This window comes from Sander lucioperca, chromosome 16 (assembly GCF_008315115.2).
Source record: "Sander lucioperca isolate FBNREF2018 chromosome 16, SLUC_FBN_1.2, whole genome shotgun sequence".
Lineage (NCBI taxonomy): Eukaryota > Metazoa > Chordata > Actinopteri > Perciformes > Percidae > Sander > Sander lucioperca.
This window is the reverse complement of record NC_050188.1, coordinates 115,553-131,686: the sequence shown is the minus strand read 5'-3', so window position 1 is coordinate 131,686 and position 16,134 is coordinate 115,553. Positions and strand designations below refer to the sequence as shown.

The 16,134-nt window shown below is 42.6% G+C and overlaps 1 protein-coding gene and 1 long non-coding RNA gene across 3 annotated transcripts; one reads left to right on the top strand and one right to left on the bottom strand.

Annotated features, from left to right (window-relative positions):
* Positions 1 to 554: 554 nt before the first annotated feature.
* LOC118493318 lies at positions 555 to 1,503 on the bottom strand. Its single transcript, XR_004895311.1, has 2 exons — positions 1,193 to 1,503; positions 555 to 1,001 (listed from the first exon to the last, which is right to left on the bottom strand). It is a non-coding gene; the product is annotated as an uncharacterized LOC118493318 (long non-coding RNA).
* Positions 1,504 to 2,646: 1,143 nt separating this feature from the next.
* Positions 2,647 to 15,307, top strand: LOC116047837. Of its 2 annotated transcripts, XR_004895310.1 has the most exons (7): positions 2,647 to 3,102; positions 6,653 to 6,876; positions 7,575 to 7,677; positions 7,872 to 7,967; positions 8,899 to 9,413; positions 10,659 to 13,340; positions 13,377 to 15,307. XR_004895310.1 is itself a non-coding variant. In XM_031296847.2 (6 exons), exons 1-6 carry the CDS (start codon positions 3,061 to 3,063, stop codon positions 12,088 to 12,090), a joined length of 2,412 nt encoding a protein of 803 aa, XP_031152707.1. In that variant the 5' UTR covers positions 2,647 to 3,060; the 3' UTR covers positions 12,091 to 15,307. The 2 variants fall into 2 exon arrangements, 1 of the variants encoding a protein (XP_031152707.1); XM_031296847.2 differs by having other exon boundaries at positions 10,659 to 15,307.
* Positions 15,308 to 16,134: the final 827 nt, after the last annotated feature.

The following is a 16,134-nucleotide window of genomic DNA, read 5'->3' as shown; positions in this document are numbered from 1 at the left end:
CGAGTTCTGCAACAGTCAAGAAAAAAATAAAATAAAATTGACAACAAAAATATAAAAGAAATTTTAACCAAGGATATGTGCAAATGTTCAACGGTATGAGGTATAGAGAATATGTGCCATGTACAGAGCCAAGCCTGCAAACCAAACCCACCTGACAGCATATCTAAACCCCATTTATTAACACATTATATGTTGTTTGTTTATTCCATACAAAAAAACTAAGTGTGAAAATTACATGTGGTTTTACAGAGGGGTATGTGTGGGACTATTTATTAGCCAGGTGCAGTACCCTATGGGGTCTCTGCTGGTTACTTGGCAACCTCACACAGATGGCAAAACTCATGTATCCAACTTATTCCTTGCTGGTCACATACTACATAGCTACAGGACCATGCCCCATACAATCATTGTATTTTGAAAAGTGAGAGGGACATGTCCCTGTCACCAATAAAAATGACCATGCGTGTATTTAGAAAAAGAAAAAGAACATTAATTTCTTGTGCCCTTATAATCTGACATTAGTGGCCAGTTTTTTATCGTGGATAAAAAACTGGCCACTAATGTTATTTCATTGATGGATGTTAATATAAATCCCTGTATGTACACTCCACATATGGAAGCTTCTTGTGGCTTCTCAGCAACAGCAAGTGTGCTTTCCATTTTTAGACACAGACAGGTCTGTGTCGCAGCTGAGGCTCTACGTGTGTGTGTGTGTGTGTGTGTGTGTGTGTGTGTGTGTGTGTGTGTGTGTGTGCTTGCATGTGTGTGCAACACTGACACATGCTCCCTCTCTTTCTCTTTCTGCCTCTGTACTTCAGTACAGAAATGGTAGAGCTCAGCGACAGGCATCCGGATGCACCCATCATCATCATCATCATCATCATCATCAGCAGCAGCAGCAAGACACACACGCACCCACTATCATTACTAACATCTGTAGCACTATATAGTATCACCGGCATCACCAGTATTCTTCAGGTCTCCTCTTCACAAATTCGGCTCTTCATGTCTTAAAAATATAATTAATTGAATCAGCAAAGCAACACACACACACACACACACACACACACACACACACACACACACACATTTGGCAGGCGAGTTAGTTGCCATAACAACCAAACAGTCAAAGCAGGGTCACTGAGTGAATCAGATGAAATGAAGCCTACATACATGTGTACGTGTGTCTTACTGCAGAGCAGAGGAGCGGCTGTTAGTAATTCTCCTATGTTTCTGATTCTGTCCTTTGTGGATTTGAAACATTTCTGACTGTCCTCTCCTGTAGTGTCCTCCCAGGAGGCCCTGTTGTGGGAGCGCTGTCCAATCAGAGTGAGAGTTGTTTTACTGTAAGATGGGCAGGATATCCCCTGTGACGTGATATTCATAGACAGATATAAACCTTTTTTTCATTTTGGAGTAGAGATGCATCGAACGTAAATCTTGTTCTTGTCCGATTCCGTTTTCCGATTTTTCAAAAGTCTGACCTGCCGATTCTGATTTTGGCCAATTATATTCTTTCTTTTTAAGAACTATAATTGACATACACAAACATGTATGTACATTTTCTTTAATGGTAAATTCAATTGACCCTGTATTTTGTCTGCTAAAATGACAACTATCCCTAGAAGAATCTGTAGCTATCTAGGTAGAAAAGCAGACTTTTTAATGTTTTAATATTTCTAGCTGATTAATTTAAAATGAGGACCCTGCAATATGGTTTTAAATATTAACATGTCACATAAATGTCCACCATCAAGGAAAAATGCATGATCTCACATAGGGCCTAGATCACACCAATATGGTACATTAATGTTTCATTGTCTACAAAAGTAGCTGATATGAAGGCTATTTGGACATTCTAGTATATTGCAGCCTTTCTGAACAACAAGATTAATTTAAATGAACTACATAGTTTTATTAGACTTTTATTGCACATTAATGAGACAAAAAAATTGGAAATCAGCAATGTGTTAAAGTGCTGCTGCTTTAATTCCTATAAATCACCAGATGGTCTATCACGGTGCTCACTGAGTTCAAGGCCCCAGGTTCTAATCTTTTTTTGGGAATAAACAGAAAGAAAGTCTGAAATTGCCCATTACTAGTCAACAAATCACTTTAGATTGCGTTAGTCTCAGTGCAGCACATCCAGTGTAGGCTACTCAACTCAGGTATAGTTTTTTGGTACACACCTAAGGTTTGAGCCAATGGATCTGGACTAAACTGCCATTGTGAAAGCATCCTGATAATGGATCAGGTCTCCTTGGGTCTGTTTTAGACCATGGTCTAGCGGCCCTCGGTTCCCTTCCAAATTCTGTTTTTCACTTAATTTGTTAATTAATTTGTGCAGACTGAAAGTCTCCAATCTGAAGCAGAAGACCTCTAGTTAGTCTAGTAGACATGAGGGACTACATCTCCCGGCATGCCTCGAGCAGCATCTGCTGGAGGATCCTGGATGAACAGCTAGGAGATGGATGGTTGGATGGTGTGTTTCCTCTGTTACTGTGTGTATCGCTGCAGTACAGGCTCCCCCCTGCACATGTCGAAGCTTCATGAAGAGTTTCAGTCAGAGAGGAAAACATCCAGAGGGAGGCCACTGCATCTGATTGGCTTATGACCCTTTACAGGCCACCAATCAGACACCATCTTCGCTGTGTGACTGCGTGTTTCCCTCTCCTTCTCTGAACGCCAGTCAGCCTGCGCATATTTTTATGTTTGCAGAACTGAATGCATTCATGTGTGTGTGTGTGTGTGTGTGTGTGTGTGTGTGTGTGTGTGTGTGTGTGTGTGTGTGTAGGATGCTAAAACATGGAGCTGTGAAAGAGGGGGAGGGGCGAGGATAGAGACGCTGAAGAAATAGATGAAAAAAGAAAGTAAGGCAAGGGAGGAAGGCATTGAGAAGAGGACAGATCTTGAGGAGAGAGTGACAGTGAAAGGCACGCTGAGGAGAGATAGACGTAGAAAGTGAGGAGGAGGAGGAGGAGGAGGAGGAGACGATCTGCTGGAGGAAGCAGCAGCATCGTTGATTTTCACAGGAACCAAGGCGGCTCTGTTGCCGTGACGATGGGCTGCTGGCTCTCTGGACCGTGGATGGGTGACCAAACGGTGAGCGTCCAAAAACCTGCCTCAGTGTTGTAAATGATGCTGTGTGTGTTTTATGACGTCTTATTTAAAGAAGATGGAACTGAGCTCTGTGAGGGTTTGTGTGTGTGTGTGTGTGTGTGTGTGTGTGTGTGTGTGTGTGTGTGTGTGTGTGTGTGTGTGTGTGAAGATGCAGATGCAAAATGGCAAATTTCTGCAGGACTCTGCATTTATGTGTGTGTGTGTGGATAATAAACCTAATTTATGTGTGTTTAAATATCAAACAATTTATGTCTATTTTTTGTCTGAATATGTAGAATTTTCATGTTGGGTGCAAGAATGTGGTTCATATTCGTCATCTCCATCTGCTGAAAGCTCACAGTCTTTCTGCTGCCATCCTCTGTATCCACACACAGGTGCCATTTTGTGCTTCTCAACTCATGCTATATGTGTGTGTGTGTGTGTGTGTGTGTGTGTGTGTGTGTGTGTGTGTGTGTGTGTGTGTCTGGTTGAATGTAGCGGAGGGAGGGTGACTCATGGTTGTGATGTGCTGGAGTTAACAATACTGTTCATGCGTCTAATTCGATGGCTGCTGAGCTGCATGTGTGTATGTGTGTGTGTGTGTGTGTGTGTGTGTGTGTGTGTGTTTGTGTGTGTGTGTGTGTGTGTGTGTGTGTGTGTGTGTGTGTGTGTGTGTGTGTTTGAGAAGCAAGATGAGGCTGATGCTGGCTAGTAGGTGTTAACCCTTTAGTGGAGACATGGACACCATCTTCACATTGGTCATTTGATGTCATCCGCTCAAAATTTGACTGTTTCTCAAATTGGAATAAATCCACCATGTGTCTGCAGGCTGTGTCTTGTGACCCAGTTGCATAATGTCGACCAATTCAGAGTTTTCAGTCTGTAGTGTTTACATTTTAAATGAAAAAAGACTAGATGTGCAGTTAAAATGGCAATGTTCAGTCTAAAATTTGATTGTGGTATTGTTGATGCTGTTTCCCCCAAAACATGGCAGGGTTAAAGCATTCCTCTAGTGATTCAGCCCGTCACTCCTATAAAGTTGTTGGACATGTGAGAGACAGATTCAAAAAAGAGTGGTGCACCAGAGGCTGAGATATGTCGACTTTTAGTCCTTAGTATGGGTCAAACTCCCACAACAGCGGATCCTACATTTTCCATGATGCAACTGGATAGTGTCTTTTGATTAGACCCTCCCTCTCTGGTAAACAGCCACATGTTTAAAACTCCACAACTCTCAAGGCTTTCTGTTATAAATTTGTAGTCTTTACGTCCAAGTTGAGATAACCTTGATGACATCACTATGACATCATAGGGGTTAATGACAACGCTCCTTTAAGCCCAGTTCAGACCAAAGATTCGCGACGAGACGAGTTGAAACTTGCAACTTCTTGCAGCGTTCTGAAACCTGCCGGTTCACACCAATGAGACGAGACGAGGCGGTGTATCATCTCCATAACAACGCCTCTCTGTACTACCGGCCTAACTTGCAGGCTTTTTGTAAGCTAATTATATCATTTGTTTCGTCTAAATATGAACGTGGATAACATTAGTGATATTGAGATTTCAAGTTTCAAGACCATATGATGTTACTGTGCTTCCGGGCGGTCATTGAGGTTCCGTCTAAAACTCTGCCATTTCGACAAGCTGTTTGTAGCATAAAAATAAAATGGATTATAGATAGTTTTATTTCTATAGTTTATAGCTGTCTTTACCAGCTGGCTTCTCTATTGGTTGTTGAAACAGGTGCCGTCTCTTACGTTCTAAAACCAGCCTCTGCGACTTGACCTGCTGAGTCGCAGCCACACCATCAGCTGGTTTGAGTCGAGCTAAGACGGGCTGGTTCAGACCGCTGCAACTTTTCCCAGCGACGTTCAAAAACGGTTTTGTCTTGGCGCAAATCGTTAGTCTGAACTGAGCTTAAGAGCCACAGAAGACAATATGCTTTTACAGGCTAAGGAGGACCAGTCGTTCTACTATGTGTAAAATAGGTGGAGTGACGGTAAGCTAGTACATACCGTCTCTGGATGTCATCTAGGATTTAATGAATTAAACTGATGCAAAAATCATATACAAATGTAATATTGTTATAAATCTGTTCTGCTCATTGATTTATAACATTGCAAACAATTGCCAAAGAACAACTGTACTGTACATATCTCAGTGTTTCCCCTAGGTTGATTGCTTTGGGGCAGTGGGTGGGCCGGGGCAGGGTGCTAACCCATTCTACCACCACACCAACACTCTTCACATACTAGATCCACCGCATAGCACAGAAAATACGGCACTTTTAAGATGGTTCAGCATGTTACTCCTGTTAGTTCTTTCTGCCAAAACAGTGGTTACAAGCAACAGGAGTAAATCATAGGAGTCCAGTTTTCAATAAAACAAAATTATGACTGATGTGTTAGTCTCGCTTTGCCACCCCTCCTCCAAAGTGCGCTGGAGGAGAGTCTGGCTACTCCACATAGCATTCAGGGATGGGAGGAAAACGTGCTCTGGTTTATTGGCATTTCAATCGTCTTGGGCGGTGCTAAGCACCTGTGAAAAGCCGCGGTGCCGCTCGGAAGGAACTTGTTTTAGTGCAACGTGTACGTTTAAAAGTTATTTTAGTTGTGCAACAGAAAACTCAGATTGGACAGATAGTCTAGCTAGCTGTCTGGATTTACCCTGCAGAGATCTGAGAAAAGGTTAACCACAGTCCTCATAAATCATCCGGAGTTTTAATGCCAACACAAAAGAAGCCCAAGGCAACAGATATCCAACCTAAATGAGTGAAATCTGGCGGATTTTCCGGCGGCAACGGAGCAATACCGGAAGTGGAACGTCAAGGATATAGACTACTGATGTGTTAACTGCATGCCAAATTAATCAGAGCACACAAGGCCACTAAGTTACCATATGCCCGGTTGCTGACAAACAATGTAGCATTTAAAAGGCTATCTTTTAAACAGAGTCTGGAAAATTGTTTGACATTAAATGTTAAACATCAAATTGATCACTAGACGAGATGAGAAAACAGACTTTTCTGTTTGAGATTAAGACATAGTTTTTCAGGTTTTCTCATTATAAACAGATGCATTTACATTATCAGTAGATATAGTGAAACTCCACTGATCAATATTTTTATATAAACATTTAATTCATTGAATAATGTGCAATGGTCAAATGTCTCTGGTAGTTAGGGTTAACCCTCTGGTAGTTGTGAATCCACAGACAACACTAAGGATTTTTTTTTCGCCTTTTTAAACTCCTAGATTTGGTTTTATGACCCATTTACTGTTCTGTTCAGTCTGCAGCACCAAACGGCAGACAAACAAAGTTAGCGTCTGTATATTGAAGACAGTGGAATATTTAACAGCTAAAGAGCCAGATGTTTTTTTCAGGAGTTGGTGGAGACCATACCAGAGCTAAAAGGAGAGTGAAATTGCACTTACATTCATTAGGTGGACATAAACATGACTCCAACAGGATGGGCATCTTGCTCTGCCTGCTGATGTGGGAATAGGCAGGTGTTTTCTTACATCACTTCTCTTCCTCTGTCTGCTTGTCTCAGGTGAGTGGGCGGAGTCTTGCAAACCTGAGCCAGCGGGATGCTCTGCGGATCCTGGCGGCCAGTCAGCGTCCAATTACAATGCAGATCAAGGGTCAGAGGGGGTGTGGCACTGAGGCAGACAGGGGAATCTGGGAGCCCCTCCCTCTCAACCTGCAGCACCTCAACCTGCCCCTCCCACTGATGGGGGCGGGACTTAACGCCTCCAGCCCCTCCTACCAGGACAGGTAGAAACACACATTGAAAGACAATATGATGAGGATCTGTTCAGTTAAGTAATAGTCTGTTTACTCTGGAGGGCCGTTAGCTGCTGTTTATAACTGCTTCAATATAAGGGAAATTCTGTTTTTCAAAACCTAGTTCTTGTTTTCGCAGTTTTGCTGTAAAAAACTGTAAACTGAGAACCAGAAACCCCCTGCCATTCAACACTTCATATCATGGTTTGGTTTGCAGACTAACTTTGGATTAATTTAATTTAGCTGGCAACCGAAACAAAATGAATGTTACCTGATGAATGTCTACATATCAAAACATCTTTTAATAAGTATCTAACAACGCAAACAACTACAACAAGTACAACTACAAAAAGTACATCAGGTCAAAGCGGAACCATGGATTTTGCTCCGTGAACGGACAAGTACAACGTTAAAGCAACACTATGTAACTTTTAGCTGCAGCTGTAGTTCCAATGAGACAACCTGTAGGGGGACCGAAGCGGGAAAAGTTACATAGTGTTGCTTTAAAAATACCCGGATGCCTTAGAACTCAGCCATGAAGTTAGTGAGCAAACTGTTATTATGATCAATAGGAATGATTGACAAGAGGAGTGTATTTGGGTATTTAGTTCTGCTTAGAAACATGATTTAATAACATGATTTAAAGTCTTGAAAACATCTCAATTTTGTGTTCTTGTCATCTGTCTCAGACATTATTACAGCCATCTGTCTCTGCCACAAGATCACTGTGAAGGAGGACGGTACAGCTACCTGTCCAGCTCCCCACGGGACACTGTGGACATAAGCCACCAGGTGACACTATAACCAATATAAATTTATTTATCACTCTGTTCTCAGCAACAATCAATTTCAAATGCTTTACACTGGCAGTTTAGTCCAGATTTGACAAATAATTCCTGCAATCAGTAATAAATGAACAACCCATAAACATACAGAAGCTTTGTGTTGTTTCTCATTTTCTTTGTGTCTTATCATGAATCCCTCAGGATCCAGAACTGACTTGTCATGGACAAAAGGGACAGAACTGCCTGATGACATGTTGCAATACAAACTTAGAAGAACCTAATGGCTGCCACAGTCAGGTATCCAAAACTGTGCTGTGTATCTTATTGCTAAGGTTGCATATCATCACTTTTTTGAGTAGAAATGACAGAAACAGAGAAAGAGTGATTGCAATTGTTTGAATCGCTCAATCAAGAAAACAATTATCACTAACAATATAACTTCATATCAATATCAAAACAAATATGTATTATGTCATACAAATTATCGACGTTCAAGAAGACTATAGCTACAACTTCACAGACATTTCTTTCAGTGATCCTCCAATGTTATGATTCAAGACTCAAGTGCATCATGCGTAATGTGCAGAGGGTGAGGCAGTGCATTCTGCCCATTCTTTTCATTGTGTTACACCCAGAGAGTATAAAGAATAAGGGTTGGATTTCAGAGAATTTTTTTTATCCGTTTTCTACAGAAACCTTTATTTTGTATGTTGTTATATATCTGATGATATGCTTTCTGCTGTTTTTAAAGAAGTTTTTACATCTTCAGTAGGAACCAATGAGCTTGGGGCTGAGTGCCACGGACAGAGAAGGGAAGTCAGAAAGTACTGAGAGGCAGACTATCCCATTTTTGGTTTCGGTCTTTTCACGAGACTTGTTGGCAAAGAAAAAGAAAGAATTTTGGCACCTTTTTCCTTTAACTAAAAAAGCCAAACATTTTAAGTCTGTATGTTTCATGTTGTCCAGTCATACAAGAATATTGCCTAAATAAATTACAGCATAAAATTAACAAAAATGTATTTAAGTAAGGAAATATCTGATCAAAAAATAACTGACTAGACTAAGAATCTTTCTTATTACCTTCAGTCTTACTGCTACAGACACATTTAGTCATCCCTCAGACTGGTACTGGGGTCCTACACACAGATAAAATTTTAAAGCATGCCGTTACGTATGGTGTGTGTATCCTGATGAATAACCTTGGGACTGAGGATGCCTGTTGTTACAGACAGATGACGAGGACTTCATGCTGGAGAAGCCGCTGGGCTTCCTGCCCCTCCACCATGAGCTGGACAGCGGACTGGGCTGGACTGATGGCTCCCTCCACCAGGGTGACCTCTCGGGGCTGGAGACTGAGGAAGGAGGCCTGGAGGACTGTCATTCACATGGGGCCCTTGCCCAGGGGGGTTGTGGGGGCTTCGGAGGAGGTGGCTCTCCTTCCTCTGAGTCCTTTATTTCCTCGGAGCTCAGTGACTCGGGCTTCTACAGCGTGAGCACCGGGGAGTTCAGGCACTTCCAGAGGCTGCTGGAGAAGCGAATGCGGATGTACAACGCCAGGCTGCAACATCAGGGCGAACCGTGCGAGAGGCGGGAGCGGCGTGACAGCTGCCCCAAGAGCCACCGTGAGCTGCTGGAGGCCATCCCTGAGGCGCTGACCATGCAGCCTCAGTGTCAGCGCCTGCAGCTCGAAATAGAAGACGGCGCTGGGCCAGTCATGGATGTCCCACCCCGCGGACTTTTCAGGTATAAGCTGGTAGAATAACTGCCCCTGCAAAATGACAGACTAGGTGTATTGAGAAGATCCAATTTCATTGCAACAGCATCTTAAGCTGTATTCAAGTTCTGTCAGAGTTTTGCTGTTAGACTTGTCTAATATCAGTTTGTCAGTTGCACATAAATGAAAATAGACTAATTGAAAGCACAGAAAGTTAGCCATCCAACATCATGTTTCTATGGTAACAATCAGTGAAACCACAGAAGAAAATATGGCTCAGTCAGTGGTTTAGTAGCCTAACGTTGAGGAACTAGAAATAAGACAGCACTATGTTTTCCGCCTTTGCTTCACTTATAAGTTATAGGGGTGGGAATCACCAGACGCCTCACGATACGATATCATCATGATACTTATGTCACGATACGATATTATTGCGATTTTAAACATATTGCAATATCCTGCGATATAGTGCAATTTATTATCTTTTTTCCAACTTCAAATTTTTCCCAATTTCATATTATGTCCCCAAAAGGAAACTCTGTCAACATCTTGTTTCATCTAAAAAGCTTGTTTGTTTGTTTGTTCATGCCACTTCAATTTTATTGCTGCAAAATGGGATTAGTGCTAATGACCCCCAACATTTCCTGATTTTGCTGCTTCATAATAAAAGCTTTTAGATAACAAAATAACAATAAAAATTATATATTTTTTTTTACAGCCGCTGCTTTGACCACTCTCGCCGGCTAGCACGACAAGCTGTGTACTAAAGATTAAATAACAAAAGGAGATGACAACGTAAGAGCAGGAATGTCTGCAGTAAACTCCTACATACGGTATTGGTGAATTCAGGGATGTTTTATAAAACTAAAAAAATAAGGTTATTGTATACCGACAGTTGCCTTTTCCAGGCAACAGCGGGGCACAGAGCTCCAGACAGCTGGGGACCGACAGTACGATAATAACATCCAAAACAAACGTAGCTCTGCTCACAGTTGAGTAGGTGGTCCTTAATGTGCCCCAGGACACATACCTGTACACACTGCTATAAGAATGTGGCCAAATATGGCCCATACCACCTCAGAATGTGGTTTGAGTGATCGGATCTCAATACATCCTCAATGCCTGTACTTATTTTAATACCAGATCAAAAAGAGGCCTACGTTGAAGAGAAGCTAATATATTTGTTAGCTTGAACTCTGTCTGACTTCTGAATATCTATGTTCTTAAAACTGTCATTGCTGTTTGTTTGTTGACTTCACTGTTTGTATTTCCAGAGTTTCATCGGTCCAGTTCCATAAAGCTGACCGGCCCTGTCTGAACCGTCACAGCTCCAGCAGTGGAGCCCTCTTCAACCCCTCCCATGCCCATGCTGCAGTCTCACGAATGACTGCCCCGGCCCTCTCCACATGCAGCACCCCCTCCAGCCACCGGAGATCACTAGTACCCATGCAACAGACCCACCAGGGCTCCAGTTCAGTGGGGATGCTGAGGAGAAGCCGTACTCTGCACCATCGCCCTCCTCCGCAGGAGTACCGCCGGCGAGCCAGCCACCCAGCTTCCCCCTCCTACTGCACAGCAACCCTGCACCACTGTGGAGGTGTCCAGCCACATAACGTCCTGCCATCGGGCCTGCCAGAGGAAGGTGAGCTAGTGCCTGGTTTGTTGGCTTCTCACCCAGCAGGCTTGGCCCTCTCACCACAACAACACCCCACCGTTTTGGGGCACGTTAGGGGTGCCAACACCCATGAGCGATGCTACAGCAACAACCCTAATGCCCAGATCACTCACCATGACTGGTGGCACTCGCAAGAAAGAAGCCTGATGCCCGAGCAACTGGTGACAGAAAGGGACAGAGAGATTGAGAGGGAACTGGAACAAAAAAAGCAAATGCAAGAGAAAAAGCTAGAAAGGGAGGCACAGATTCAAGAGGAAATAGACAGAGAGAGGCAGCAAGAGCTGGGAAGGAGCCGAGCCAGAGAGCAGCACCTCCAGAGTTTAGTCCAACCTCCTCAGGCTGGAGATGTCAACGACACCTGGCCGAAACCGGCCATCCGTCAGTCCCAGAGTGGCGGGGGAGGCAGAGGTCTCTACAGCACCCTGGAGGGCCACACGGGGGCTTGCTCTGTTGCTGGGTGGGATGCAAAGAAAGGACAAATGAATGCATGTTCAAGCCCTAATCCCAGTTCTGGTTTGCAGCCAAAACTTACTCCAAGCTCCAAACCCAACGCAAACTCACGGATCTCCAGGAACCAGCTCCTGAGAGACCGGGCGTCTCAGCTGGCCGATGAACGCAGTGGGATGAGCACAGATGAGGAGACCAATACCGACATGCTGATGGGCCGGTACTGGAGTCGAATGGAAAGAAGGGAACACTTTCTGCTGGCCCGTGAGCAGAGGCAGCAGCAGCTGCAGGCCAGAGGAGGGACTATACGAGACGCAATCATCAGGGGAGGAGCCATCACCGGGGGAGGAGGAGCCTCTGTTGGAGACGGAGGTGTGCTGGACAGCAGAGGAGGCGGAGCTTTTGCAGAAGGGAGGTGCAACACGTTCCTGGAGCTGAGTCAGAGGAAGCTGAGTCGTCTGAGGAACAGGAAGCTGTTGGATGACTGGACGACAGTAGAGGAGCTGCTGACTCATGGGACAAGGCTGAACAACCAGGAGGACATGCTGTGTACCAGCTCCCTGCTGACGGTCACCACTGTCTAACTGCATGGGCACCACGTCTAACTGTAACTCTGTGCGAGTGTGTGTGATGTTAAGCTAACACTACGATATTTTAGTAAGTCCTCTTGTTCTCTTTTCCAAAGCCAGATGAGAAGATGGATATCAGTTTTGTCCTTGCTATCCAGTGCAGAGACAGGTCCAGGATGTGTTTAGCTTAGTTAAAAACAAAGACTGGAAGCGGGAGGGGGGGGGGGGGGGGGCACTGTTTGCCATCCACCGTGCTGTCTTCAGTTATCCACTTACGAAGATCAGGGTCCTCATCTCTGTACTTAAAGCACAAAAAAGAAACTGATATCCATCTTCTCATATGACTTTGGGAAAGACAGAGAACTAGAAGGCGTGAAATGTCAGACTGTTCCTTTAACAAATGTGTGCGAGAGAGGGAACCTCACTGTCATCACTGTACATCACCTCAACTGATAGCTTTATGTGTGGCTGTGTCACCACTGTACAGCACTCCGGACAAAATGTGTGTGTCAGTGCATAGCGCTTGTAAAGACAAACAACTGAAAAAAGGTCAGATGAGCGTGGATGTTTGCATCACATTTCCTACTACATCTTGTACTACATTTATTTCACAAAATCTTTGACAAAATTACAAAAATTTGGGTTCAGACTCAAATCCTCAAACAGACCATGACTTGTCGGGGAGCAATACTGTTCTGCCTGATGTACCTGGCTGTGCATTAATGATAGATCATAAACGACTACTTTTACATCAGGGTCACAGAACACATCAACTGTAGCAATGCAGACAATGACAACTGAGATTTGATACCAAATCCTGAATGGTTTTTATAGAAACTCTGTTTACAATTAAAATATCAGTCGGTGGGAGCTTTTGTAACTAAAATGAAAAACGTGACCTGATTTACTTGGTTGTGAAACACTAGTGAAACAGTGTTGATCAGGGATGGGGAACAATGTGCCACGAAAGTTTGCAGAGGATTTCGACCACAGCTTTAATCTGTAAAATCAGCTACTATTGTGTTTCGGTCAGAGTTTATGCCGCATTCGTGTCATACCATTCAGATGGTTCTTACGTGCACCTAAGTTAGAAAACATGCCAACCTCTGAGTTGGAAGTATCAGCTACAATATGTCCCACTTGTTGAAAAGAACTAAAGAAATAAACAGTGGCAAAACCTTTGGAAAGTCACCACCACTTGCAATTACTTCTAAATAAAATCCACTATTAAAACCAAAACAATTGATTCAGCAGACCGTCCTCACGTTTAAAACGGCCACTTCACAACGTTAAACAGAAAGGTCATATATGTTGTTTAAGGACTGGCAATCTGCCTATTGTGCCGTTTAGGTATGAGAAAGAGTTAGATTCGGATAAGGAAAAGGAGCTATACACTCATAGAAATTGTGTTACGGACACAGTCATGTGAAAACGCAGTTATTTGCCATGATGACTGAAGTTTTTTAATGTGCTGCTGTGTCTCGCTGTGTGACCATGACTAACACAGAAACCACACAATTAAAACAATACATCTAATATATATAGCTGAGTTTATGGGCATGTGTACCATATATTATACACCCCTTTTGCCAGCAAAAATATCAATACAAAACAAAAAACGTCTGGGGAAAAAAGCACTAAAATTGTGTAAAGTCGTAATAACAGAATTTTTTTTTTTCTCTCTCCCATTCTTACTCGTCTGCTGACACAGCCTAAATGCAGCATTAGATTTTTGGCTCATGGCTCCCTATTCCTGCTGGTGTATTTACTGTTGGCAGGATGTTTACAAATCTACCTACCCAGGTAACAGCTTATGCATGTTTACTGAAATCTACAGTGAAGCGTTGACTGTGTGGAGACAATTTCAAAGAAAAGAAGATACACCTCAAGTCAACTTTACATTAGGTTGTCCAGACTGCTGCAGCGTCACTCTGTACAGTCAGGACAGACAGAGCTCAAGTCAGCGTTGACATTCCACTAAAAGCAGGTACAGTGTAAGTAAATCTGAAATCTACTGTTCGGGAAAATGTGCAATAATACCTCAAGCTAGTTTTAATACGACAATGAGAGTGTTGTGTGCGCTTTCTGTCAGGTGTCCATCAAATGCAGTAACTCGTTTTAAATCAAACAGATGCACAAATGTGATGAGTCACTGCAAGTGCACAGTAATCCTAGAATCTAAAATGGTAAGAGCAAAGGTTATGTAGATATTTACATAATTTCTTTACATTGTTTTCCATGAGAGGGACCTAAGAAAACATCTTTTTGCACATCATTTTTTATACAAAATGTTTTCCCTACCTTTCTGTACCAGGGGCCGAGGCCAGTGGAACGACTGTAGATAGAACGACAGTGCGTGTTGATGTTTTCTTTATAAACTATCATAGTGATTTATGGAGAGAAAAAAATAAGTTTCTTGTCATTGTGTTGGACATGTTTCAATATTTTTCTTGTGATGGTTACAAAACCAATGTGAACAGTTTTTATGATCTTTAAAATCTACTTAATTTACTTAAAAGCTGGTAAAGCTTTGATTTACTATTTTTAAAGAGTGAACACCAAATGTGAATATTATTGTCTCTTTAAATACTAAATTGAATTTTACTGTTGTTTTGTGTCATTATGACATGTACATATTGATTTTGTCAGAAGGTGCAGACGACATTGGAGTCAGTAATAGGACATGCTGATGCCATCAGACGCCTCCAGTGGTTTATCATGTGATTCTGTAGGTTTATAGCTGTGTTATGGAGGCTATATACAGCAAAGAGATTAACATTGTAGTATTAGTACTTTTAACACTCACACTATTTTCAAAATTCATTGAAAGTGGTTCAGTTTGTTCTGAATGTTACATGTGGCATCCATAAATTATGAGTAGGATCACTGACACAAATGCTTAGAGGAACATTTTAGATAAATCGTCTTGTTCTTTGTTTTCTAGAGAGTTGGATGTTTTAGATGGATTTCAGTTTCATCTCTGCATGTCCAGTAAAGAGATGGCTCCAGAATGCATTTAGCCTAGCTCAAAAACCGAAAAGAATCATTTGAGCTGATGATGGCGCTAGATAAAAAGTAAGTGCATCTTGAAAATGTTTGCAATTAATCTTGAGAGGGCCATGGAAATACATCCAATAGTTGGCGAAATATTTCAGTCTGGACCAGTGATGGTGGATCTAGAACCATGCCTCTATAGTGTGGCAAAAAAAAATATTTCTAACAACTCCAAAGCTGTCTAATTTATATGTTGTATCATGTTAGCTAACAAGCTAGTCATCAATCCCACAATTTGCAAACTGCCTCAAGAAAGACTCCAAAGTCCAAAATGAAGGAACCTGATTTAGAGACTTCTGATTCTCTGGCAGAACAAAAACTGCAACACAAAAGGCACTTTTCTTTTTAATTAAGTTGATTCAAGACAACCTGTGCAGCTGCAAACATCTCATCCATACTTGGCAATATTTGCCAAGTATGGATGAGATGCAACATTTTTTAATGTTCCCATTTGTAATCTCCCCCCACCAAAAGAAATAGCCGTCCCTCAGCACAACACCAGGCATAGTGGAATCACTGAACAATCGGAGATGTGAGCAGTGATTCAGAGGTCTGGAACCAGGCTAAGCTGGGTGCAATGACTGCATGCACTATCTCAAAAGTTCTGTCCTTATAGTGAGGTGCCAGGCCAAAGCAACCAATTTGATGATTTTTTTTCCTCTATTGACTGAGTAGGCTAGCAGTTTCCCTTTGCTTCCAGTCCTTGTGCTAAGCTAAGCACGTCCTTGGCCTGTCTCTGTTCTCGACGCACAGAGAGGAAACTGATACCCACTCATCTGACTCTGAGGAAGACACAGAACAAGATGATTTACAGAAATGTCGAACTGTGTGTTTAAAACACTTCTAACACTCGGAGAGAAAAGATGTGGAATCTGTTTGTTTCCACGTTTTCCCTCTCTCTTTCGGCTGTGACTCAAACAGTCTGAATAATGGATGACGAAGAAAGAATTTTTTTCTTCCCACCCGCCCCCACTTCACTCTCTTTGCTTACGTTACACAAGGACA

Coding starts and splice junctions, on each gene's coding strand:
- LOC116047837 (XM_031296847.2), top strand. CDS start 3,061: ATGGGCTGCTGGCTCTCTGGACCGTGGATGGGTGACCAAACG. Junction 6,877..7,574: donor AGCCCCTCCTACCAGGACAG/GTAGAAACACAC, acceptor CATCTGTCTCAG/ACATTATTACAGCCATCTGT. Junction 7,678..7,871: donor CTGTGGACATAAGCCACCAG/GTGACACTATAA, acceptor TGAATCCCTCAG/GATCCAGAACTGACTTGTCA.